At 35.9% G+C, this 27,420-nt stretch overlaps 2 protein-coding genes and 1 long non-coding RNA gene across 6 annotated transcripts in view; 2 read left to right on the top strand and 1 right to left on the bottom strand.

Annotated features, from left to right (window-relative positions):
- Nucleotides 1-110: 110 nt before the first annotated feature.
- On the top strand, nt 111-10,925 carry slc25a17 (solute carrier family 25 member 17). The gene is made up of 9 exons (XM_067372557.1): nt 111-321; nt 710-770; nt 866-932; nt 1,110-1,261; nt 3,233-3,349; nt 3,444-3,592; nt 6,139-6,234; nt 8,880-8,965; nt 9,133-10,925. The coding sequence occupies exons 1-9, from the start codon at nt 247-249 to the stop codon at nt 9,281-9,283; spliced, it is 954 nt and encodes a 317-aa protein (XP_067228658.1). The 5' UTR covers nt 111-246; the 3' UTR covers nt 9,284-10,925.
- A 745-nt stretch (nt 10,926-11,670) lies between these two features.
- The window catches only part of mrtfaa (myocardin related transcription factor Aa), a 58,681-nt gene continuing 42,931 nt past the window's right edge, over nt 11,671-27,420 (top strand). Inside the window, exons 1-3 of one of the 4 annotated variants that reach the window (XM_067381570.1) lie at nt 11,671-11,753; nt 14,449-14,526; nt 22,689-22,861. In XM_067381570.1, the coding sequence (XP_067237671.1) occupies nt 22,705-22,861 (157 nt within the window). In that variant the 5' untranslated portion in view covers nt 11,671-11,753; nt 14,449-14,526; nt 22,689-22,704. Of the gene's footprint in view, nt 11,754-11,854; nt 12,069-14,448; nt 14,527-22,688; nt 22,862-27,420 lie in introns of those variants that run through there. The other 3 variants (XM_067381569.1, XM_067381567.1, XM_067381568.1) reach the window with 3 other exon arrangements.
- On the bottom strand, nt 20,456-22,780 carry LOC137017376 (uncharacterized). Its single transcript, XR_010894590.1, has 3 exons — nt 22,654-22,780; nt 20,675-20,845; nt 20,456-20,560 (listed from the first exon to the last, which is right to left on the bottom strand). It is a non-coding gene; the product is annotated as an uncharacterized lncRNA (long non-coding RNA).

Here is a 27,420-nt window from a genome sequence, read left to right as displayed (position 1 = left end):
GATTGTCTACACAACGCGAGGTCAAGAACAACTTTTGTCCAATCATCGTTTAGGAAATATCTATAAGCTTTTTCATTGGCTCAAACGGACCCGGAAGTTGATCAGCTTGATGTTGACAGGGAAATCTTCTCTGGAGCTGTGTATCATTTCCCAATTTTGAACTCAGAAATCATATTCATTGTTTGTAATCTAAATAAGCAATAAAAAAGAAAGTATCCTTGCAGTTGCACCTCGTAGTTTGTGAGGATGGGATCTAAAGATATGAAACTCATGGATGTGTTTTCATACGAGAGTCTCGTGCATGCAGTCGCCGGTGCGATGGTAAAAACAAGCTTTACTTGATCACGTTATGTCTGTGGGGTTCTTATATGATTGACGGCTTTTTGAACGATGACACATGTGGAGTTATCGCACTTTTGTCTGCTTTTCTGACCTCCACCTGCTGCATGACAGAGGAAAGTAAATAAATTGAAATAATTATAAAGCAATCAATAAGTCTTCATAAAATGTGGCTTTTTTGGCTTTGTACCTTTAAAGTCAGCACATTAGATGTGGCAAAATATGCTGAATATGGTAATAATATGGTGAATTTGCACTTATATGAATATAGTAGTATGTATATATATATATATATATATATATATATATATATATATATATATATAATGTTTTTATTATTAAAATAATAATATAAGTTATTTGTTTGCAGGGCAGTGTTACAGCAATGACTGTTTTCTTTCCTCTTGACACAGCTCGGCTCCGGCTGCAAGGTAAAAAAGTGAAACACATGAGTTTGTTTGATTTTATTTTTTCCCCTTCTGTTCTGTTAAAACATGTGACCGCATTTCTTTCTGTTTCTGTGCAGTTGATGACAAGCGGAAAGCCAAATCTACTCCAGCCATTCTGTCAGAGATCATCAAGGAGGAGGGTCTGTAAGTTATTTCACATGCATTGTTTTTTTTTTTTTGTGTGTGCCAAAGTCAAAAGTCTTTTTCATTTCAGGTTGCAAGCATAACCAGTGACAAATCTCTCAACAAAACTCTCTCTCTCTCTCTCTCTCTCTCTCTCTCTCTCTCTCTCTCTCTCTCTCTCTCTCTCTCTCTCTCCAGGTTAGCTCCATATAGAGGCTGGTTTCCAGTAATCTGCAGCCTCTGTTGCTCAAACTTCGTCTACTTCTATTGTTTCCATAGTCTAAAGGCCGCCTGGCTGCAAGGTCAGAGGTCAACGCCAGGGCGAGACCTCGTCATTGGCATAGCTGCAGGTTTGCTTATTTGAAAAATATTTATATATATTTATATATTTTTATTTCTTATATTATTTAATCAATTATGATGCATACACACCTGGGTAGTGTTGCACCAGCCGTTCATTCTTTCTGAAATTGGAACGTAAAGTCCACACTAGCGGCTTAGTAACTACTAGCTAGTTTGTAACTAACTCTGTAATTTATTCAGTTGCACCATTTGTTCTTAAGGCAGAATGTAGCTAGAAGCTCGTAAGGTCTCCGTAAAGTAATGCGTAGTCACATAATATGACATTTACCCTCAGTGATCCTTCAAATACGTGAGCAGAAGTTGTTGAAATGCCTTGAATTTCAGTTTATCCTTCATTCTGACTTATTTTGCCTCACGTAGCTAACAGTAAAAATACATTTCCGTACAATAGCCTATTTAATCATGAATATGTTTTTATATGTAAATAGCATTCAGAAACTTTATTAATAATTATTAAAATTAAAAATGAATAAGGATCAATAAATAAATACTGATACAAAATGATTATGACTGATTTTATTTGACATGCACAACATGGAGTGATAGGACCGACGCACACAGCGGCGCGCTGTTTAGGATGGGTTCGTGTTGAAGAGTGGCTAACAAAGTAATCTGTTCACATAATGTTTTCTCTCTTAAAATGTAAGAGTGTAAATGTCAGCAGCATCATATATGTGTAAAGAATGAAGTCTGTCAGGTAAAACAAGAGCCTATTGATGCAGTTCAGTCAGTCTGATGTTTTATTCCAACTGTTACTCCTGATTGGAGGCTTCTGTAAATATTTAGTGTATACGTAGAGTTACGTTCAACTAAGTTTACTGGTGCAACACAAAAATATTTAGTAGTGCATAAGTAGTGCCCATGTACATCAAAACTAGGCTACGTTGTAACTTACGCACAACTGGTGCAACCGGCCCCTGTACACTAGCGGTCAAAAGTTTGGAATAATTAATATTTTTTAATGTTTTTGAAAAAAGTCTTATATTCTCACCAAGGCGGCATTTATTTATTACAAAATTACAGTAAAACAGTTTTATTATGAAATATTATTAGCATTTAAAATAACTGTTTTCTGTTGGTGCCGATAGCCTCGTGGGCAGCACGCCGACATATAGCGCCGTTGCGCTTCGGGCGACCCAAGTTCAAGTCCCGGCTCGCAGACCTTTCCTGATCCTCTCTCCCTCTTTGTTTCCCTATAAAAGTAAAAATGCCAACAAAATAAAATCAGACAAATAAATAAATGTTTTCTATTTGAATATTTTATGTATTATTTTCTATTTAATATTTTCTATAATTAATATTTTTGTGGAAACTGTCATACATTTTTTTAAGGATTTTTTGATGAATAAACAGGTCAAAGAACACCATTTATTTTATATAGAAACCATTTATAACACCTTTGATCAATTTAATGCATCTTTGCTAAATAAAAATATTAATGTACATTTTTTAAAATCTTATTTTCCCCAAGCTTTTGAATGATGGTTTATCATGGTTTCCACCTAAATATTAAGCAGCACAGCTGTTTTTAACATTGATAATAATCAGAAATGTTTCCTGAGCATCAATTCATCATCTCAGAATGATTTCTGAAGGATCATGTGACACTGAAGACTGGAGTAATGATGCAGAAAATTCAGCTTTACCATCACAGGAATAAACTATTTTAAAATATAATACAATAGAAAACAGTTATTTTAATTTGTAATAATATTTCACAATATTACTGTTTTTACTGTATTTTTGATCAAATAAATTAATCTTAATTATTTCAAACATTAGACCAGTATATATTTAAATTATTTTAGTTTTTTTACATTTAATTTTTTTTTATGGCAGAACATGTACACGTCTGCTGGCAGTGGTGAACGTCAGATTTTTTTTCATGTTTTCTCATCTTCTACTATATGCATGTATCTCGTGCTTGGACTAAAATGAAGCTGACTGTCTGCCTTCAGGTGTAGTGAATGTTCTTGTGACCACTCCACTCTGGGTCGTCAATACCAGACTGAAACTGCAGGGGGCGAAATTCAGAAATGAGGACATACAGCCCACACACTACAAAGGAATTATGGGTAAAAGTTACAGTATCAGACATGATATTAATTGAATTCCCTTTAAGTAAAATGTGTGTCCAGTGATATCATTAGTTGATCTGTCTCTCCGTAGATGCGTTTGTACAGATCATGCAGCAGGAAGGAGTGGGAGCGTTATGGAACGGGACGTTTCCTTCCCTGCTGCTGGTGCTCAATCCAGCCGTGCAGTTCATGATCTATGAGGGTCTGAAAAGACATCTCCTGAAGGGCGTGAACGGAGAGGTTAGACTGCTTATTCAAAAACAGACTTTGGGTTTTTTAATGTTCATAGTCTGAAACATTTTTAGATACAATTTTAATGCTAATGCAGTAATGTTACAACTTTGAATTATCTTCATTTATAAGCTTTTCTCAGCAGACCCGATTATGACAGCATTTGAATAAACAGACGAGTCTGTTCACAAGATCTCTGTTTCCTGGGAAACAGTAACTGCAGCATTTCTGATATTATAGAGCGTGGAGATGATGATTAGAAATGTTAGAGTGGATTTGCCCATTCAGATCAGCACTCATGAGCCAGCATCTGTCGAGTATGAGTAAACGACTCCACACATGGCTATAGACGTGCATTATTACCATAGTAACCTAGCGATAAGATTATGCAACTCCTTGGCAACCATGCATGATGTCACAGAACATTCAGATTCCATTGAAGTTCCATTGCAGTTTAAATACAAATCAGGCTTTTTGGTTTAAATTTAATGTACTGTTTCCTCTGTGTTAACAGTGTGACTGTGACTGAGTTTGCAATGTGTTAAATTACCCACACATGTCATGTCCAAACCCTTGACTTTCTTTCTTCTGTGGAAACTAAATGAAAAATGTGTGCACTCGCAGCTCTTTTCCATATGACTAAAGTATATAGTGACCATGGTTTGACAGGCTTCAATAAGTACAGAACAACTACATAAAAGATTTTGTGCACTATTCAGGTCTTCTGAAGCCTTTGTGGGAGGAACAGGCTCAAAATTCTTCTCCATAATAACCTTAAATCTTGTTCACATTTCACACTATCACATATTCAGACTAGGCGAGGCGCACATGTTTGGTTTCCTTGAAAAAAGACAATATTGTCATTTTTGTTAAACTAACCTTTACATTCAAAGGAATAGTTTACCCTAAAATGAAAATGAAGTCATCATTTACTCCCCCTGGTGTTGTTCTAATGCCCTTCTTTCTTTTATGGACCACAAGAGGAGAATTTTTAAAAAAAATGTCCCGCTCGTGCTTGTCCATATAATGACAGTGAATAGCGACCAGCATCAAGCTTTTTAAAAAAAGACGCAAAATTATCACAGAATGATCCCATGTGACACACGCCATATAGTGTTCTGGGTGTTTACAATATGAAATGTAATGTATTGTTTAACTAAATTCTTGACCTTGGCTGTTTTTTCTTCTCTGCACACATTTGTGAGTCTATTAGCGCCACAGTTCACTGTCTTACCCAAAAAAAAGCACACAAGCTGTGACACCATTGTTTCCTCCTCCTTATATAAATCTCATTCGTTTAAAAGACCTCCAAAGAACAGGCGAATCTCAACATAACACCGACTGTTACGTAACAGTCGAGATCATTAATATGTACGCATATGCATATGCCAGCTCATGTTCAAGGCATTAGACAAGGGCAGCCAGTATTAATGTCTGGATCTGTGCACAGCTGAATCATCAGACTAGGTAAGCAAGCAAGAACAACAGCGAAAAATGTCAGATGGAGCGATAATAACTGACATGATCCATGATATCATGATATTTTTAGTGGTATTTGTAAATTGTCTTTCTAAATGTTTCGTTAGCATGTTGCTAATGTACTGTTAAATGTGGTTAAAGTTACCATCGTTTCTTACTGTATTCACGGAGACAAGACTGTCGTTATTTTCATTTTTAAACACTTGCAGTCTGTATAATTCATAAACACAACTTCATTCTTTATAAATCTCTCCAACAGTGTGTAATGTTAGCTTTAGCCACGGATCACTATCAAACTCATTCAGAATCAAATGTAAACATCCAAATAAACACCATACTTACGTGATTAGACATGCTGCATGACGAACACTTTGTAAAGATCCATTTTATATTAGCTGTGTGAACTTTTTTTATGCAATGATAGAGTAGAGAGCTCGGGAGGGGGCGGAGAGCACGCGATTTAAAGGGGCTGCAGCCTGAATCAGCACATTTCTAATTATGCTTCAAAATAGGCAGTTAAAAAAATCATTTAAAAAATCTATGGGGTATTTTGAGCTGAAACTTCACAGACACATTCAGGGGACACCTTAGACTTATATTACATCTTGTAAAAAAACGTTCGATGGAACCTTTAATCTTGTTTTCTCACAGCTTGTGTGCTTTTTCTGGGTGATACGGAGTGAACTGGGGTGCTAACAGGGTCTTATGAAAGCACACATCATGTCACCATGCAGAGAAGACCAACAGCCAAGGTCTGGATTTTCGTTAAATACATTACGATCCATATTGTATACCCCCATAACACTTGGAATATACGACACGTGTCGCATGGGATCATTCTTTGATACTTTTGCATCTTTTTTAGAAAGCTTAATGCTGGTGGCTATTCACTGTCATTATCTGGATGAGCATGAGCGGGACGTTTTTAAAAAATTCTCCTTTTGTGGTCCATAAAAGAAAGAAGGACATACGGCATTAGAACAACACCAGGGTGAATAAATTATGGCTTAATTTTCATTTTAGGGTAAACTATCCCTTTAATTAATTAATATGTTTCACTATGATTCTGTTAATAGCTGTCCTCGGTGGAGGTGTTTCTTATTGGAGCCATTGCTAAAGCCATAGCAACCACCATAACCTACCCACTACAGACGGTTCAGTCTGTTCTACGGGTAAGGCCACAATACTTTTGTATTATATTTACCCCAGCAGGTCTCATATATGTTAAAATGTTTGGGATCACTAAGAAAGACATTTTGAAATAAAATAATACTTTTTCAAAAGAAATGTTATTCTTTGAAAGATATCCATTAGGGTCATGGGGAAGTAGTCCATACGACAAAGCTATTTTAATACTTTTATTCAGCAATGAATTGATTTTAGTTTGTTATATAAAAAAAAATAGCTATTCTTAAGAAATTTCTATTCACCATAGAAAAAAATTGTTTTCCACAAAAATATTAAGCAGCACAACTGCTTTTTTTAACATTGATAGTAATCAGACATCTTTCTTGATCATCAAATCATCATATTAGAATGATTTCTGAAGGATCATGTGACACTGAAGACTAGAGTAATGATGCTGAAAATACAGCTTTGACATCACAGGAATAAATTACTTTTTAATAACATTGGTAATAAAGGATAAATAAAAAAAGTGGTCATGTGTTCAATCAAACCATGTATATATATAGATGAATTTGCACCAAAATCCTGTACAGTTTGTTTGGACACGTGACCACTGACGTCAATACCAAAAGATAAGTGAGGGAAGCATTGTCCTTGTGCCAAGCCCTTTTAATTTATTTAGCTGTCTTAAAGAGATAGTTCAGCCAAAAATGAAATTTCTGTTATTAATTACTCACCCTCATGTCATTCCAAACCTGTAAGACTTTCTTTCTCCTAAACGAAACACAAATTAAGATCTTTTTGATGAAATCTGAGAGCTTTCTGTCCCTCCATTGACAGTCCACACAACTACTCCACACTTTGACGCTTCAAAAAGTTCATAAAGAGATCATAAAACTAATCCATATGAATTCAGCGGTTTAGTCCACATTTTCTGAAGAGACTTGGTCATTTTATATGATGAACAGATTGAATAGGTTGTTTGCAGTCACGTGGTTTTGGTGACGCGCACAATTCAGGTGGAGGGCAAGAAGTGAAAATTAGAATGGAAGAGATGGAGAAAAGTCCTTTCTGTGCTGGTTTAGAAAGGCATAAACAAAAAATCACAACAAATGTTGGACGTGATCCTTATGTTATGAAGAGGAGCGATTTTTCTACTGAATTGAAAGACTTTCCTGCCATCGAGGAGGTAGATATAAAGAATATGAAGCTGCCGTCATGCCGTGTTCAGTTCTAGCCTGGTTTGTTTATATCACGCTGCCTTTCCGCTAGTGACGTTAAAGGGAAAGGCATAAACAAAAAATCACCCAAAAATGAAAATTCTGTCATCATTTACTCACTCTCAGATTGTTCCAAACCTGTATAAATTTCTTTGTTCTTCTGAGCACAAAGGAAGATATTTTGCTGAAAGTTTGTAACCAGGCCACTTTGGGGGATCATTGACTTCCATAGTAGGAAAAAACTACTATGGCAGTCAGTGGTGCCCCAGAACTGTTCAGTTTAACACATTCTTCAAAATATCTTCCTTTGTGTTCAACAGAACAAAGAAATTTATTAGAACAAAATGCTCGGTTTGATAGATTTGAGCAACCATAAATGACGCAAAACATAAGAATTTTGAGTTTGTGATAGGATTCCTATATAGAAAAAAACCCTCCCTGCCCTCCAGCCGCATTTCGCGCTGCATCAATGACGTCATGTGCAAACAACCTATTTAGATTTTTCTCGTATTAAACATTCAACTCACATATCAGATGTGCTTAGGGCTGGGCGATATATATAAAATGCTTTTGTCACGCGCATTTCGTCAGTAAAGCCGGTTCCCTGATTGCCGCTAAATCGCCATCACCTGCTTTCAAGTGGAGCGCCATTTAATAGACAGAGCCGTATTTCACAGACAAGCCACGCAATATCGCGTTCAATTGACGGCGATTCATCTGTGATAATGAACGCGATATTGCGTAGCTTGTCAGTGAACTACGGCTCTGTCTATTAAATGCCGCTTCATTTGAAAGCAGGTGATGGAGATTTAGCGGTAATCAGGGAACCGGCTTTACTGACGAAATGAGCATGCGATATATCGCCCAGCCCTAGTTGTGGTAAACGTAAGCTCAAGCATGTTTGCTTGACATTTGAGAGGTTTGTTCTCGCGCGTCAAGCAGTTTCAGTTGAGCTTATGTTGCTTATGTTTGCTGATATAAAAACCTAAATTCAGTTTGTTCACACAAAGCAATCAAGTCTCTTCAGTAAATTTGCACTAAACCGCTCAATTCATATGGATTAGTTTTACGATCTCTTTATGAACGTTTTGAAGTGTCAAAGTTTCAGTTGCATAGCTGTCAATGGAGGGACAGAAATATCTCAGATTTCGTCAAAAAGATCTTTGTGTTACGAAGATGAAAAGTCTTACAGGTCTGGAACAACATGAGGATGAGTAATTAATGACAGAATTTTCATTTTTTGGGTGAACTAACCCTTTAACTATGCATGGTTATATGGTTAGTTTCATTTGCTTGCATTCATTCAGCATGATTTACCTCTGCTGTCCCTATCAGAACGGATCTGCCGCACACCAGTTCACAACCACTGTTAGACATCAGGGAATCACACCTTTTCTAAGTTTTTATTTAATTTGTGTACTGATATGATAATATGGTCTGTTTAAACTGTCATCCTCATCTGTGTTCAGTTCGGACAGCACGGGCAGCCGGCAGATCAGTCCAAACTCCTGAACAGCCTGAGATCTGTCATGTATCTGCTCATCAACAGAGTCAGGTACAATAACACACATTTCACTTGTGTGCCTGTGTAGTGCAAATATTCCGCTCTGCTGTTCATTTTTAGTAGCTGAGCTGTCACACAAGTTGTTGTCAAGTGATTTATTGGCTGCTTATGACATCCGAACTCCTCCTGTCAAACGTTTGTTGATTGATTTACTGCAGGAAGTGGGGCATTCTGGGATTGTTTAAAGGCCTGGAGGCGAAGCTGCTTCAGACGGTCCTCACTGCCGCGCTGATGTTCTTGCTATACGAGAAGATCGCCAACGCCACCTTCAGGGTCATGGGGGTCAAACGCACAGTGACGCCCCACTGAGGGTGTTCAGCAGCTCTCTGATGTCAAAGGAACTTCATGGGCTGACATGGGTGCTTGTGTTATGAGCAGTGCTCAAATAACGTGTGCTTTTTTGTTTGTTTTTATACAGTACCAGTCAAAAGTTTAGACGCACTTGCCTCAATTTGTTCCTCATGATCTTTTGATTTATAGGCTTATGCTTACATATTTGATATAAACTGTGTAGGCAAATGTATGCTTTGCCTACATATGAATCTCTCTCTTTTTTTTTTTTTTTAAATGGTTGAGTTAGACTGGATAGTGAAGGAAATTCAGCCAGGTTGTAGGGTTCATTGAAACTCCTTCAGTACTGTTTAAAAAGTATCCCAGGATGCACCTCTTTGTTTGCGAAAATATCCAGATTGTGCAGAGCTGTGATTTAGATGTTTACATTTATTAATTTAACAGATGCTTTTATTATTCGAAAATAAGAAACATCACAAGCAATTTGTCTTAGGAGTGAACAGTGTTGTTTTCAAATGTTTAACAAAGCAATTACTATAATAAAAACTACAATTAAAATATAAAATAAAAGCTAATTCAAATTATTGATAAATGCTGTGGTAAATAATACTAAAATAACACTGATTGGCCAATGACTAGGTTTAAAGTATAAAGTGGATATAAAGTGTGGCTAACTTTTGAAGAAGATAAAATATAAGACACTTTTTTTTATTATTTGTGAAACTTTTTTTGGTTTTACTTTCAATGGTGTTATTTCATAATGACTTTTATTTAAGAATGTGGCAAATAGTAACAAGGAGTGTGTCTGAACTTTTGACTGATAGTATAGTAAAACAAATTAAAGATGACAAATAGATGTATGCAAAATTACTGAAATCAAACCCACTTAAGTAATTAATTGACTGTGTACTCATTGATGCAAAATTACCTTAATAGGTCACTCTTTTATGTAGTATTCTGAACTAACTTCGTTTATGAATAACAGCAGATCTGGGGTGAGTTTCCTGAAAGCATCGTTGGTGAACCATGGTCGTAAGTCCCATTGAACTCTATTGGTAACGACGGAACTTGCGACCATAGTTCGCTTTGGGAAACGCACCCCTGGACTGGTTTACAAAGTGTCGAAATGAAAATAATGCTTGTGACGGATCTGTTTTGCGATAAAGATCATTGCTGTCAACAGTGGACCCTGATCTCAGATCAGCTGTCCTGCATTGATATACCATATGGAAACCAGGCTGGTTTTTCTGGTTCTGTGTAAGTGATACTTGATTCTACTTGACAACACAAAGCCACTGAGACTGTAACAGACCTTTAAGCTAAAAAGTCTATAGTCTGAACTTTAAAATATCTTATTTAACCAGTTAGTGAGTCTGAATCACCTCATCTGAACTTTGAATGTTGCACGCAGAAATTTAGGCTTATGTACATGCTTTATTGGCAGACTGATGGGAATCCATACTGAGATTACGATGCACTTAGTAAAAGCATTTCAAAAATCTATCTCAGCGCTGATGTTCACTCTGTACCGAAATGTAAGTTAAATCATCAGCATGCAGTTACAGTTATTTATGAATGTAAAATGTGATTTTAGTCAGACTTATTCAGATTATAAATAATTTAAGAGATTATACTCATTAATGACCTCTTAGATTTTATAATTGATATCACATAAAATTTGTGTAATATTTTTTCTACAATAAAATAATTGTTCCATGATTATGTGGTATATGCATTGTTTTGCTTTTTGGTTTTCAAGGGAAGCAACCTACATTTTAACAGGGTCAGACAAACAGACAATTGCATAAATTGGCCTCCAGAAGGCAGTAAAGTCGCTATTTTTGCGTTGGTCTTCACCCCAGTGTCCGTGCAAAGACGTTTTTAAAGTCATCATGATTTTAGTGACTAATCAATTTTTTTTTCTAATAATTAAAACATTTTAATTATAAAAATATTTGTACTAAAATATTATTAATAATTTATTTGTTTAGAAACTAAGGCAAATCCGAATCCTATATTAAAAATAAATATATTTTTATTTTTATTGGAGATATTTGTACACTTTAACGCATAGTATTTAAAATATTTAAATATATTTTATATTGTATAAACAATAACGTACATCATGCTAAGTTCCATTGTACAAAAATGTTATTCTCTTCCCGTTGTAAAATCTCAACGCTTAGCCTCAAACCGAAACCGGTGAGGATTCCAATTGGCCCTCTGGTTCCACCGAGAACAGCGAGCAGCGATGTGATTGGTTCAGTCGGTCATCGTTCAACACAGTCGATCGTTCGTCTCTTTCGCGGAAGTCATTTACATGAGCCTATTGGTTATTTGCAATGCCAGTCTTCAAAGTGCTCTCCCAGTATTGGATGGACCTTAAAAACGGGCGGGGTTCCGGTTGAAGTTTACTGGATATCGGAAACGATTAGTGAAGTCCAGTCCAGTGGAATACCAATAGATGAGATGTATCAACCATTGTAAAGTAAGACAACTGTTAAACTTGTCATGTTTAAGCCTTGTTTTGACATGCTACTGCTGTGCACGCGCAATCTTTTGTTCGAATACGTCCAGGGTGTTTATATTGCATTATGAGCTTCTGGAAGTTGCATTGTGTAGTTGGGAACAGCAAGCACATGGTCTGAGTTTGCTTGTCAGGTTACAGTCTGTGCCATATGTTTGCTGGGTGAGACAGCATCTTTTTTGGGCTGTCATACGTGTGACTGAAGAATATAAGGGATACGGGTCACCTTGGCCACAGTGGGCACAGGAGGGTGCCTGTGGTCCTGATGCTGTGAAGGTGGGACTGTTATGTAACCGGCATCATGATATGTTGTCTTTATTCTTTGAATGCATGCATCTGTCCTTAGGTGAGTTTGCGTATTGTGACAGCTCTTATAACGTGTTATTTAAAGCTTTTAAAGTCTGTTGTTTTACCTGTATTGGTTCAAAAGTGCTATAGTTTTATCATATATATTTGTACACGATATTATGGTAAATAATATGTTTTTCTGCACATGTAATATGATACTGCCCATGTTTATTCTGGCATTAGGCTATTTTCATAATATCATGTGTAATATCAGATTATATGAAGGTGGTTATCAAGTTCCAAGGTGTATGAAAGTATACATTTTTGTTTTTAAATCATTTAGACACTAAAGTCAGGTTGAAGCTGATGGCAATAAAGATGAATTTGAACTGCATTATTCCTTTATAAGCAATAGTTTTAATATCCTGTTTTGCATTAATTTTGTTGGTTTGTTAATTCAAATGATTGTTAGATGGTTTGAAAGTTTTTTTTTAAATTATTTATTAATATAAAATATAATAAGTGTTTATGAAAATCTGTATTTCTAAAAAAAATTTTTTTTTTATTTATTACAATAAAATGAGATCAAGTTTCTGTTAAGTGTCTTGGGATGTATTGCATGATGCAAAAGACTTCTTGATCTTTCTGTCGCATCAGCATTTTAACTGCAGGTTGGTATACAATAGTCAGCATGTACACAATAATACCACAGTTTATGATCAACAAGCATGACTTCTGCTTCACACGTTGTGTATGTATAAACTAGGTCAGCTGATGATTCATAGTGACTAAATAAAGTGGGACAGAAACTCCAACTTCTGCTTCATTTCACACTATATAGAGACTTTGAGACAAACCAGTTAAAAATTGTAAAACAACAGTTATTTGTGTAATAGATCTTGCATGCTTGCATTTTTTTTCTTTTCACATTTACTTTTGTGCTTTTGTCTTGCAGCTCAGGTTTCAAGGAATGTTCCAGGTTCAAGTTCAACCTTATCAACAGCAAACATGTACAGCTTGTACTTTAGATAAAGCACTTATATTGGTTCTTCTGCTAATATGTGTTACTTGAGCTGTGAGATTGTCTAATTTGTCCTTTTAGTTGTGGAACTGCTGTTTTAGGTGGAAAGACTTTTGGTTATGGGTAACCGCCTTAATTCTGGTGTGTGGATTTCGGTCTTTGTGCGGATCATGTTGGTACTGAGGGATGACGAGTCAAAATGATTTTCTGTGGCATGCTGTTGATGGAGCTGATTGAACTCAGAACATTCCTCTGTGCAACAAACCCTTATGCTTTATAAAAAGTAAAAATATAGGCCTACAGTATATATACTGTGTGTATATATAGGCCGAGGGCCAGTGTAAAGGCCCGTATGCACCAAGAACGATAACTATATTAGCGTCCACACCAGCATATGTTATCATTCTGTTTATTATAAGCACGCACTGCAGTTTTGTTGTCTGTCTCTTTAAATGCTCAAGCTCTATTCCACTATTAAAAATTATGTTCTGTAATTGAAATAAAATATAGTTATAAGGTTAAACTTACTGTAAACTTGAAAAACTAGAAATGTGCCTTGGCAACTAGCTGAAATAAACAAGTTTAAGTTGAAGTAAATAGACTAAAACTGAAATAAAAATATAAAACAAAACAAAACCTAAAATAAAATAGTAAATTACTAAATCTTAAACTAAAATCAAAGTTAATATGAACATATTAATGCTGTGGTATATAAATAATACTGTATTGTAAAATACTGAAAATCTTGGGTTCTTTGAACTTGTACAAAACACATGCATTTTTATTCTTTGCTAACTTGCAAAAGTTTTGCTTATATATTCTGTTTTTTATATATATATAATATAATATATAATACTTTTTTTTTTTTTTCATATTATCTTGGTGACAAATCAGCAAAATTTGCAACAGCAGTGTTGTCTAGCTTACTGACACGGATGAGGTTTTGTGGAAACTACAAAAATGACTTGTGATATGTATATGTATATGTTGATAACCACAAACCAGTTAGTACTGTTTTGCCTTGTATGCATGTATGCATTGTTTTCCAGAAGAAGTTCAATTAAAGCTGTATAATTTCCAGCTTTTTGTTTTGTAGTTCCAAAGAAAAATAATTTTTGTTTAGAAAAATATGAATATTTCTAAAATAAGTATTTAAAATACTTTATTAAAATATTTATTAAATGAAACTTTTTAACAGAGTGAGTAAAAAAATGAAACTACTGGCAAAACAATAATTATTGTTGAATCCCGATGATCTTGTTACCTAATTCGGCTAATGTAAACAGATCTATTAGATTTTATTAGCTAATCTTTCGCTCTTTCTTTTCCTATTTTTCTTTCTTTTAGTTGGTGGTGCCTCAAACCTGACATGGAATTACTCTGGACTCTTTTGAACAGGGAATAAATCGGGTAACTGAATCACAGGTAAATGGGTATTTTTACACCTGTTCTACAATATTTCATATATGTTTAAATAAATCATTTAAAAACAGTTAATTTGAACCTTTAATAGTCATGTACCAATTGGCAGGGTTCCCTGTATAGTTTACAGCATTAGCTGACAGATATTGTTTTCCTTGAGAAAGTTTGACATGTACTCTACCTGATATACATCCAAATGAATCAATATTGTACTGAATTTAAATGAAAATGAGTTGCGTTTACACTGGCACAAAAAAATCTGATCTTTTGCTCACATCTGACACAGATCGGAATTAGTTGCACATTAGTTCCGATACATATTCAATCTTTGGACATGCGACCTATGTCCAAACACGCATATCTGATTCCCATTGGAATTCCAAGCCATCACAAGGCGAGGGCGGCACGTTTGCTCACTAAAAGGTAGCTTTTACGTTGTATTATGAGGCAGATGTGCTTGTATGCACTCGTACTACAACTTTGCAGCTTTATTATTGAGGTGGGAACTTTTATAAGTCTAACATTATCTATTTTTCTAGAAAGAAATTGCCCTTTGCCCGGTTAATTTAAAAGAGACGGCCGTGTTGTTGTTTTTCTTATAAGCCAAAAGCTTCACTGTAGCTACTCTCTCTCTCTCTCTCAGAGAGAAATGGAAAAAAATGGAATTCTAAAACATAACTGTAGATGAAATATTAAAAGCAAATTAACTTTATTTTTCCGGTCTGTATCCATTCAGTCAGAATTCGTGCTGCAATACTTCCATGACACTAACATCTGTTAACTTATCCATTCTGACAGGTAGCCTAATCATGGCCACTCGACATGAAATATATAATTAATTTTAACAGCACAGCCATTCAAAACCAGAGGGTCTGCTATGTGCATGTAAAACTATCAATGACAATCACTTTGGGGCAGGAAGTAATGTAAACACAGATATCGGATACCAGTCGCATCTGAAGTGAATGTAAACACGCTGGCCAAAAAATCAGATATGGTCAAAAGATCGGATCTGTGCATTAAGACTTGCAGTGTAATGCAGCCCTAGAATTGAGGTGAATCAAATCACAAGCTTGTGTATCGAAATCGAATCGTGAAATTTGTGTCAGTACCCAGCGCTAGTTGGTAGCCAAATATCCTAGAAGTAAAAGTCAATATGAAATGCCATACACAACCCATTTTGTTTCTGTAATCTGATGCATCTCAGAAAAAAAACAAATGACTGAAAGTCACTTGGCATTGCAGGCCACTTTAGTCCAAGCTGTTGGCCCGGCCGCTCCTGGCATGGATTAGCCAGCTGCCACTTTGCAGAGGCACCAGGCACACGGCATGACATTTCTGACCCACTGACCTCATCTTTTGGGTGATGTGTGTAGTCTTAAAATGTTGACTTGTCTATGCCCTACTTGTTTAGCTTGGTAAACAGTAAAAACAACCATCCAACTGCCTGCTGTTAAAGCCGATCATAACGCCAGAGAGCATTTGTGGAGGGACAGTTCATCCCAGAGGGAATGCTGTTTTGCATTTTGGCCCAGATAAAAGCAAACGGCCTGACCACCAAAGCCAAAATAAGAAACCTGACCACAGTTTTACAATTCAAAGACCTGAGGGAAACTTTGCTTGTGCTGGAGGCCTGGCTGGAGTCATATCCCATTCCACTACCCATGAAAGTAGCCAGAACTCCCAGAATTTGTTTGTGCACTGGCTTTAATTGGACTGTCTTTTTGCTGGGAGGCAGTAAAACAGTGTATCGGAAAGACTATAACTTCTGCATAGTGTATTAGTAATAGCAATGTACGATTAGTGATGTCAGCAAGTGCAATATGTTCCCAGCAGTTGAGCATCAGTTTCCCATAAAGATCAATAAATCATATACATTGTGTAAGTGTGTAATTAGCATGAGTGTGTCCGGCAGCACAGTCAGGATGTCAGAGAGCATCCATCCATCCATCCATCCATCCATCCATCCATCCATCCATCCATCCATCCATCCGAAGGTTTCTTATGCTCAAGATTGCATTTATTTGATCAAAACTGTACAAAAACAGTAATATTGTGGAATATTATTATAATTTAAAATAAATATTTTGTATTTTAATATATTTTTAAACATAATTTTGTGAGGACTTAAGATGGCCCAAACTCTGGATCAACATACACCATTCCAAATTTTGTTATATATCCTAATCATTGTTAGCATGTTTTCATTTTTTTTCCATGAGCTCATTGTTTCTGCCCTAAATTATTACAGTTCTTAAATTAGTTTTTTCCAATTGCTAACACACAATTTTTCAAACTAGTCTGGTTTTATCAAAACACTTAACACAATTCACAAAACCACACACCCAAACTGCAAAATACCTCATATATCCTGCAAAATGAAGCACTGCAACCGAAACTACACAGAGCATTATCAAAATCAAACTTTTGCATGAAATGGCACACACTTCATTCATATTACCAGATTTTTGCCTAACCACCTACACACTGTTGGGCATAATGAAAAGCACCCCCATCTTTAGTATGCTTTGCCATAATACTAAAATATGTATCAGATTGTTCACATGCACAGAAATATTTGCAGATACACACACATGCTGTTGCAACATTTTTTATTTTTTTTTCCTTCACTACAGTAAACAAGTCAGTACAACATAAGCACAGCAGATATATTTACATGGGACTGAACAAAAATATTCTTACAAAAAAGTAAACTGAAAAAGAAAATTTCTGAAAAAAAATATATTACAGTAAAAAAAACAAAAAACAAAAAAAAGGAAAGAAAAATTAGGCAGCATCTTGCCGCACAGCCGGGTCTGGCCACAACGCCTCGTCAACATCACAGGCAATATCTTCCCTTGCCAGACATCGAGGGAAGAAGCGCCTTGAGTGCCTTATCCATCCCTGAATTGCACCCACATCAATCTCATCACATGCCTCTTCCATGGCCTGCACAAGAGGCATGCGCACAAAGGGCTGCCGGTCGTATACCTTCCACCGCCATGCCGAAAAGAATTCTTCTATGGGGTTCAGAAATGGTGAGTATGGTGGGAGGTATTGCACGAGAAATGTTGGGTGGTCAGCAAACCAGTTTTGGACTGGGGCTGCACGATGAAAGCTCACGTTGTCCCATACTACAACGTACCGGTTTCTTTGATGGTCTGCATCATTCATACGCTCTGGTGGTATGAGAATGTTGTGAAGTCTGTCCAGAAATGTGAGAATATGGGCTGTGTTGTATGGTCCAAGTTTGGCATGACGGTGGAGGACACCATGCATACTGGAGATGGCAGTGCACATTGTGATGTTCCCACCACGTTGGCCAGGAACATCTATAATGGCTCTGTGGCCAATGAGGTTTCTCCCTCTTCTTCTGGTCTTTGCTAGGTTGAACCCAGCCTCATCTATAAAGATGAACTCATGTGGGATTGCATGAGCATCCATTTCCAGTACTCCCTGAAAACAAAGAACAAAAATCACTCAATATGGTGTTATCCAGTACACTGGGAAACAATGTTGTGTGTAGTGTACTGCGGTCAATATAGTACTTACATCCACATATGCTCGTCTGAACTCTTTGTTTCTTTGAGAGTTTCTCTCAAACGGCACCTTATAAAGTTGTTTCATTCTGATTTGGTTTCGCTTGAGAATGCGAGCCAATGTGGACAGACTAACTCGTTGAATGTTGTTGAATAAGGTGTTGTCTTGGATGATGTGGCTTTGAATTTCTCGTAATCTGATTTCATTATTTTCCAAAACCAAGTTTACAATGGCAGCTTCCTGTACCCTGGTGAACATTTGGCCCCTTCCTCCACCATGGTGTCGTCTCTCAGTCCTTTAGAAAAAATAAAATAAAAATATATATAGGGCTTGGACAATGCAGCCTAAATATTTTCCCCCACAGTAGAGTACATTGTACAGGAAACTTGTACAGTTCATGAATGGCTGATGTCATACACTAAGTAAACAGGTGTCACCCAACTGATACACTATGACATGGGGTATACTACATGTGTACTACATGAAATTTTGGTTACATACCTGTTCTCCAGTCTAAAGGTCCGGATGACAGAGGCGACAGTAAAACGGCTCAAGTTTGGCTGCACTCTCTGTCCAGCCTCACGCATTGTCAACCCATGGTTGATGACATGATCTACTAAGGTTGCTCTGATTTCATTTGAAAGTATTTGTCTTCTTTGGCCATGAACTCCTCTACCTGCTCTACCCCTACCTCTCACTCTTCCTCCCCCTCTTATTCTCAACCTCCCTCTTCCTCTTCCTCTCTCTGCAATGTCTTCCATTGTTGTTGTAAAAAAAAAGGTTCTCACCTGTGGTCTTTTCATAGTGCTTACATCCTGATTGAAGTGTTAACAATTAACCACTGAGGTGTTTGGCCAGGTGGCACATGTAATTGGCCAATTAGCTCATGTAGTGTCATTTTGAATGGCAGTGTTTTGAAATGGCAAACATGTGACTTTATGTCAGATTGTTGTGTCTTATGCAGAGAACTGTATTTAGTGAATTTAAAAAGTGCTATTTTGAAATGCAAAATGTGTGTAAAACAGAAAAGGTGTTTAGACTTTTGGAGACTTGAGAAGAAGTTTTGCTCTCTGTGTGTCAGTTTAAATAATTGTGCTGTGCATGTCATTTTAGTGTGTTAGCAATTGGAAAAAACTGTAATACATAGCTAACTGCTTGTTTTGTATATATACATTTCTGAAATTACATAATTTGAACACAGTCACCTCTGATAACAGATTACTGTAAATTGTAATGTTGACATGCAGTTTTTAAAAGTGTAAAAAAAACAAAAACATAATGGAGATATAATTAATTGAAGTTTTATTAAGTGTTAACAAGGAGATTATGTGATTTTTATAATCAATTAACACTGCTTTTGTCTTTTTTTTTTTTTTTTTTTAAAGGATGGACAAAATTTTCCCCCAAAAAAGTAATTTGGTTTAACCAAAATATCAGTTTTACCGAATGACACTTTTGGTTATACCGAATGACAATATTTTAACAATGCTAACAGACTGATATCTAGCTAGCTAGAAAAAGGACTATCAAACATTTAATATTTAGTACAAGTTTTTTAAATATTGCAACATTTTCCATGTTTTATTGCGGTTGTACCGCATGACCTGATGTTTCGGGACATGAGTATGAGCAAGTGAAAACATGAATGTTTCAAATAGTTAGTTACTTTGTTTCACGACCATGTGGTCCTTTGCAGGTGTCTGAATGATGTCACATCCTGTCACATGATATTGACCACATGATTTTATCCAAAATTGTCCCTTTATACTGGTTACTCCAAATGACATCAATGAAATTAATTTTTCTGGACATTCTTTCTCATAACAAAGCAATGACTTCAACTCATAATTTTAATACCATTTTGCACTATGTTGATATTTGATGTTATAAAATCATGCCAGAATAAAAATTATATACATTTATTACATTTTAAGATGTTTTAATCACAAATGAAATGGCTGTATTGGCCTTTTGACCGTTAAAATACCTTTATATGTTGCAAAATATAATTAAACCATTTTGGATTCAATAAAAGAGATTTAGTTGTACTACCTTACATACTTTGGATATCATATGTTTGTTTTTTATTATTATTAAGGCCTTTGGACAAAAAAAAAATGACCTATCATGTCATTGACCCATGCATTTTCTGTAAAGCTGCTTTGAAATGATATATATTGTGAAAAGCGCTATACAAATAAATATATATTGAATAGTTTATTCTTGTGATAGCAAAGCTGAATTTTCAGCATCATCACTCCAGTCTTTAGTGTCACATGATCATGATTTGGTGCTAAATACAGTATGTAAATGTACTGTAAATCTCTATACATCTCTTTCTATATCTATACACCCACAAAGTCTGGCCCAAACAGTACATCTGGTGTCTTGCAGTCCCTTTTCCCAACACTTCCCTGTGTTCATCGTCACTCTCAGCACATTTCACTGACCACAAATACTCCCACTCATATTTTTAGTATTACTTCACAGAAATGTTCTGTAAACCAACAGAAGGGAAGAAAAAGAAACATATTACAGAAAAATATGCAAAGCGAGTTTGCAAAGCAATTTTACTGCAGTGCTGAAAAACTGAGATGTAAACAGAATGCACCTGTCAATCATGTTTTCCCATCATGACATCATTCATCACCATGGCGATAGATTCCAGCAGCACTGTTTTGCTCAGATGGTCTGATGAGGATGAAGTGTGTGCGTTTGTGTGACTCACTCGCCACATGACTAAGCTGTTATCTGTTCTTCTCTTTATCTCTGTACTCGAACCCTGTAGAGAGAAATGCATTTCTGAAAACACCTGACACTCCTATCAGAACCAATTCTCTTGTTCTGCAGCAAAGTGTTTCAGTTTCTGATAACCCTCTGTGTAGAGAGATTGTCTGATCTGTATGACTTTTTTTGTTCCACAAAATCAGAATCATATTTTTTCAGCTTATACAGGACAAATAACACCATCAAATCACCAAGAGCTCAGTGAGAAGCCTTACTACATCAGTGAAATGTACTGACATTGTCATTTGTGATTCATGCCATTGTTTGACAAGAACAGGAAACATATACATTTTTTCTTTATTAATTTTTTCACCTAATTGGACTCAAACTAAGAAAAAATATTGCTCCATTATTAATTTGTTTTACCAAGTACATACTTTATATGTGGCTTTGATGATGCTTGCTACTTCTCAGTAAACTAGCTGAATTAACAATGTTATTTCCCTATTATTCAAAGCAAGGTAATAGGATCTGACAATGATCTTTTTTCTGAAGGGGGGATTTTGTAACTTGAGATCAGTTTTGATGGAAGCAGACTCCATTTTACTGAGGAACTCGAGAGGTTATTATTGAAATTCCACTGAAAAAGGGAAATCTGTCTTTTGAAATGTAATGATAATACTACACTATCGTACAGTAGTTCTTTCAAAAGAGTGAATTGTGTGTAACAACACAGTCAAACAGTCTAGAATATATAATTTTTTTTTTTTTTATATGAGAACCCTTTGAAACATGTATCACTTTTTTTTTTTTGAACAGGTGTTGCAGACATTCTAAAATTTTGTTTTTGAGCATTTTAAATGTGTTAAATGTTCAAAATAGAATTTTTCATCATTTAAGCGTTTGAGATGATGCAGACATTCTAAAATTCTGTTTTTGAACTTTTAAGTGTTGAAAACATTCAAAATTTCTGTTTTTGAATATTCCAATATAGTAGATGATCCAGACATTATAAAAATCACATTTTTGAATGTTCTTGATGTTTCTGGCATTCTAAAATTCTAACGTTATCTATGTTGCAGAGAGTGCAGACATTGAAAAAAAAGTTTAATTTAAAATGTTATAGATGTTGCAGACATTCTAAAATGTTACTTTTTTCGACATCTACAATGTTATAGATGTTGCGGACATTCTAAAATTCTGTTTTTGAACATTTAAAAATCGATCTTGTCACATTCAGCACATTAAACCATCTTCCAGGTTCTGTAATTGAGTGTAAAAAGTGTAATGTGAGCTCTTCAGGTTTGCCAAGACATTTCCCCATGACAAAGAATATGTAAAGGTCAGAGCAGACATGCTCTCATTTTTCAAATAATCTTTCAAGCTTTCTAACATTGGACATTTATGGTTGGAAAGAGTGACCTCATTAGCAGATGTGGCCATGACGGATTTTCTGACTCAGTGTTGGGATGATGGCATGTGTTTGTGTGTTGGATACCTTCGCAACCTGTCACTGCAAAGATGCTGCTTTCTGTATGTGAAGTGTTATAACATGTTACCATGGTGAAGGTGTTTGTCATCTGCTTAAAATGCTTGCAGCAGAGTTTGTGTTACCATTTCCTTTTTCTGTTGCAGTGAGATCATATATCTTTTCACCACACACACACACACACACACACCCTTTATGAGCTCATTTCTTTATGTAACTAAAGGTCATATTCACAATTTTGTACATTTTCATGGAAGATATCCTTGTACATATTCTGTAAAACTTTTTTTTTATATAGTTTCTTACTACTAGTAGTTTGCCTACTAACAAATGAAAGAAAAAGTAGGTTAACAATGAAGCACTAATGTAATTACTTTTAGTAATGCTGCGTTCTCTTTTTTTCTGTTAGGGCTTCCTTTTTGACCATGGCAACTGTGGGGGAGGAGTCAAGTCCCAGTGTCACCGCCCCTGCTGTTGCAGGCTCCGCCTCCAGTCCGCAGAGTGAAGCAGTAACCAATGAGCTGCAAGAACTGTCTCTTCAGCCCGCCCCCAACTTGCTTCCTATTCACGAGAGAAAGAATGGTGAGCTTATCATAATTCCAAAACAATTACATCGAATTACTTAATCTAAAAACATAGAAACTTGAATAATTCAGACTGCAGCCTTTGTGAATGCGCTGGACGCTGTTTATTGTTACCAAGCAGCTTGCATATAATATATAGAGTTAAGTTGATGGTCCAAATGTAATTTTTTGCCACACAAGCCAATGACAAGCAATTTATCTGATATAAATATCTCACTCAAATAATTTTTGAGTCACACTGGAATTCTTTAAATGGGTCATATTATGCTTTTTTTTACATTTTCACAATTTTTCACATTTTACATTTTTACAATTTCTTTAGTGTGTAATATTGCTGTTTTGTTATTCTCTATATCAGTAAGCACTGTTTCTCCCTGAAACGCCTTGATTGCAGTCTTAAATTTTCTTCCGAGAGCGTATGAGTCACAATATTCTTAATTATGGCTAAATATTTTTCGCCCAAGGCATACATGCAAAAAAGGGACTAGGCATTTAGTTGCATTTGTAGTGTGTGTTTAAATTCTGGTTACGGGGTGGCATTTCTGAAACTCGTTCCAAATGGTTGACCAATCACAACACATTAGTCCAGCCAACCAATTAGAGCACATTGTGCTTTTCAGAAGAAGGGGCTTCATATATTAGAGACCAGAACTAAACAGAGGGTCACTGACAGACTGGGAAGAGAGGTGCTGCAACAATGTAAAATATGTGAAAATTAATGTGATTTTTTTTTTTTGAACAGTCCAGCATGAAAACCTATGTAATTTAAAAAGTTAAACAAAGATAAATCATAATATCATATCAGAAATTTTGCACCTTTAGTGTATACTTACAACCTATGCAATGCCACTGAAAACCAGTGACACATTTCAGACAAAAAATAGTTTATTTTAAAATAACCTGTGAAAAGGCACCATCTCTCAATACCCGGACAGTTTTTGTCCCTCATATTTTTGTCTGGGTGCCTTAATGAGAAGAATATTTCACGAAAATGGCAGTGTCACTGTCACCTCATTGAGTTTATCCTAGATAAACTTCTGATGGTAAATTTTCCACCAAAAGATTTAAAGTGGGAAGGTACGATTCATTTTAGACAAAGTTTAGTGTTGCAGATCATTTGTAAATCTAGCAGCCAAATGGCAGGGCATTTTGTTCTCATTTAGCACTTATCGGATGCAGATTTTGGACCCTCTGTGTGCGATAATAAAAAAAATTTTGAGTGGCTTGTCACAATAATCAAATATAAAAGTATGGTAACACTTTACAAAATGGTTCCATTTGTTAACATGAGTTAACTACTATAACAGAAGCTAACAATGAAAAAAAAACTTAAAAAGCATTTATTAATATCAGTTAATGCTAATTTCAACGTTTACAGTACTAAAACATTATTAAAATCAAAAGTTGTATCTGTTAATATTATTTAATGGACCTGAGCTAACATAAACTAATAATGAACAGTTGTGTAACTAATGTTAACAAAGATGATCAAATACAGTATGTATTACCCACTGTTAGTTAATGGGTTTAACTAATGGAAATCTATTGTAAATTGTTACCTAAAATCATAAACAGGACAAAAATGTGCTTCCACTGACATATACGTATACAACTGCACAATAACATAATGTTATAATGATATTATAAGCCTAATGTTATGATCTGCATATATGCACATGGTGGAAACATGCTTAACCATATTTTGCTTCATAGCAGTGACATGTTTAGAATATGATGACCGGCCCCTGGCTAATACTGGTTTCTAGGTTTATTTTGCATTACTTATCTTTGTAAACACCCACACTCACATCCCACAGTCTCTGAATATGTTCAGGGTGAAAATCAGGTTATAGGTACTGTTATCTGTGAGGTTTCACGACTGCCATCTAGTGGATCTTATCAGCAATTTGGTCTGTTTATTTTTATCCTGGGAAAGTTTTGGACAGCCTGAAATCACTAACTGTACATGACAGATATTGGACAATGAAACTGAAACACTGGCCAATATAGCGTTGGAGGTTTCACACCTATATATGCGTGGCCTGGTGTCAAATCTTCGCCGATTTACATTCAATCAGTAAGAGCAGAGTGTGAAGGTTGAATTAGCAGAGCAACAGCACAGCTGCACATAAAATATTGCAATACACACAACATAATAGGAGATATGTCAGAGTTCAGTATCTTGTATCTGTCATTCCCATGATGGATTGTTGTTGTTTTGGCTGCAAAAGGAGGCCCTACACCATACTAATAAATTATTGTGGTCTAAAACCAGGTGTTTCAGTTTCATTGTTCAACCCCTTTATATATACAGTCTGGCAAGTGAGTAGTCATTTAGCAGATGCTTTTAACCAACCCTGAGTGACCTGATTTTAAGTGCCTCATTCAGGCTAATGGATCGGCCCTAGCGAGAAGGGTCTGGCCGCAGACATGCACTCTACTCTGTCTGCTCCAATGTCACTTGCACTCTCTGTACAGGAACTGGAAATAAGTTGCATAATGTTGTGAGAGGTTTTGACACTTATGTGATATGTGTTTCAGTGGACATGGTTAGTGTGCGTTCTGTGCTTTTAAACACTTTAATGTTTTGTTCTCTTATCCAAAGTCATTTATTGTATACTGTAAGTGTAACTTTTTTAGCAGGTGTCTGAATAATTTTTGTGGCGAATGTGCGTTTATTTGGACACATTGCATACCAGATTATGTTGTAAACATCACACGGGATGAGAGACCATATATCTCAGATGGGATGAGATATTATTTATATACTATAGTATTTATTACAATTTTGAGTTAGCGTTTATTTTTGCATTGTAAGTTTTATCATTTTAATTTCATGTGCTTTTTTTATTTGTATTTTTTTTATTTCACTTTTAGCAATTTTAGTACTTCAATGTCAACATATTTCAGTTAGTTGGCAAGGCAAAATTTCTAATTTTCAATGTTAAGTTTTTCTTTTTATTTAATTTTAGCTTTATTTAGATTAATGAAAACCATTTTTAGTTTTACATAAAGTCTGCCTGAAATGGAAGTTGTGATAGTCTTTTTTCTCCTATTGTGATGTATATCTGAGTGAAACAGCTTCTCAAACAAGAAATAATGTAGGGCGGGACTTGATTTTTGTCCATGTGAAATTGATTGGATGGTTGTGGTTTGCTATTGCTGTGACGTCATGTGAGTGACAGGTTGCCCCACTCTCATGCCAGTAAACACGTCATCACAGAAGAGAAGAGCTGTCACTGCAAGAGGGAGGGGAAGTTATTTTTATTCAAAATTATAAGAGCATATGAATTTAAAAAATAATATTGATGTACATGGATAAATAATTTAAATTGAATACTTTAGTATTCCATGATGCACTCAGGATGTAGGAGACAAAACTGTGTTTACATATACACACATTTTATTCAGTTACAATTTTTTCACTTTCATTTCTTTTACCCTTGAGCCCATCACATTTTCTTAAAGGGGGGGTTGCATGCGATTTCACTTTTTTAACTTTAGTTAGTGTGTAATGTTGCTGCTTGAGCATAAACAGTATCTGCAAAGTTACAGCGCTGAAATTTCAATGCACACGGAGATATTGTCTTTTAAAGTTATGGCAGTTTATTGTCTACAAAAATGGCCGGTTTGGACTACAACGAGCTTCTTCCCGGGTTGGTGACATCATAAACCCTTGCTATTAACATAAACACTGCCCCCGGGAACACGCAACAAAGTGGGCGAGGCCATGTGGCGCAGCATAATGAAAGCGGAAGAGTTGTTTACACCGAACGCGAGCTGCGCGACGCGACGCATCAAAAATAGTTCTGTTGCTATTTTTAATGCATCTAGGACATATACAAAGAGCAACTCGTTTTTGCTAGCCAGTTAGCTAAATTCTAGTGCAACAAACACCAACAAACTTCTATGTTCATAGACAAACAGTTGTTCATGCTATAAATTAAACGCTACCTTTACAAAAATGCGACTACTCAGGCATGTATTTACTACAGGAAAGCTTTAATCAGGATAAAACTGTATATTGAAAGCTAACAAACAGCAGTGACAGCTTATCTAAACACTTTGACACAAATACTAAATGAAATACCATTCATAAACATCCTTCAAAAGCCGCGATTGCAGAGGTTCTACTTTTTCCTCTTCATCTGGGTCTGATTCGGCTCAATTTGATGCAGCAATGTAGGCGCTATTATTTACTTTCCACCTAAGCGCGTACCTACAAATGGGAAGGGGCGTGGCGTTTCCGGACGCTTCAGCGAATCACGACAGACTGGGCCAGTAACCAACCTGCTGACCAATCTGAGCACATTGCGTATGTCGGAGGGAGTGGCTTCATAGAAGCAGGAAGTCAAACGAGCCGTTCATATGACAGTGGAAACAGAGGTGTAGAATTAAGATAAAATATATGAAAAATACAGCATTTAAAAAAAAACGAAGCATTAAGACATGTTAAACTGTGCCCCCAAAACACAATCAAGCCTAGAAAAAAAACATGTAACCCCCCCTTTAAGTGCTAAGTTTATCAATAAAGTGCATGCATCTTTCTTGATTCGT

This window comes from Chanodichthys erythropterus, chromosome 3, assembly GCF_024489055.1.
Source record: "Chanodichthys erythropterus isolate Z2021 chromosome 3, ASM2448905v1, whole genome shotgun sequence".
In the NCBI taxonomy this organism is placed as follows: Eukaryota; Metazoa; Chordata; class Actinopteri; order Cypriniformes; family Xenocyprididae; genus Chanodichthys; species Chanodichthys erythropterus.
This window is presented reverse-complemented; position numbering and strand designations above follow the sequence as displayed.

What these genes read in the sequence shown, in the direction of transcription:
- slc25a17 (XM_067372557.1), top strand. Translation starts at nt 247, where the DNA reads ATGGGATCTAAAGATATGAAACTCATGGATGTGTTTTCATACGAGAGT. An exon ending in AGCTCGGCTCCGGCTGCAAG is followed by an intron (nt 771 to 865) that starts GTAAAAAAGTGA and finishes GTTTCTGTGCAG; the next exon opens with TTGATGACAAGCGGAAAGCC. An exon ending in CTGCTCATCAACAGAGTCAG is followed by an intron (nt 8,966 to 9,132) that starts GTACAATAACAC and finishes GATTTACTGCAG; the next exon opens with GAAGTGGGGCATTCTGGGAT.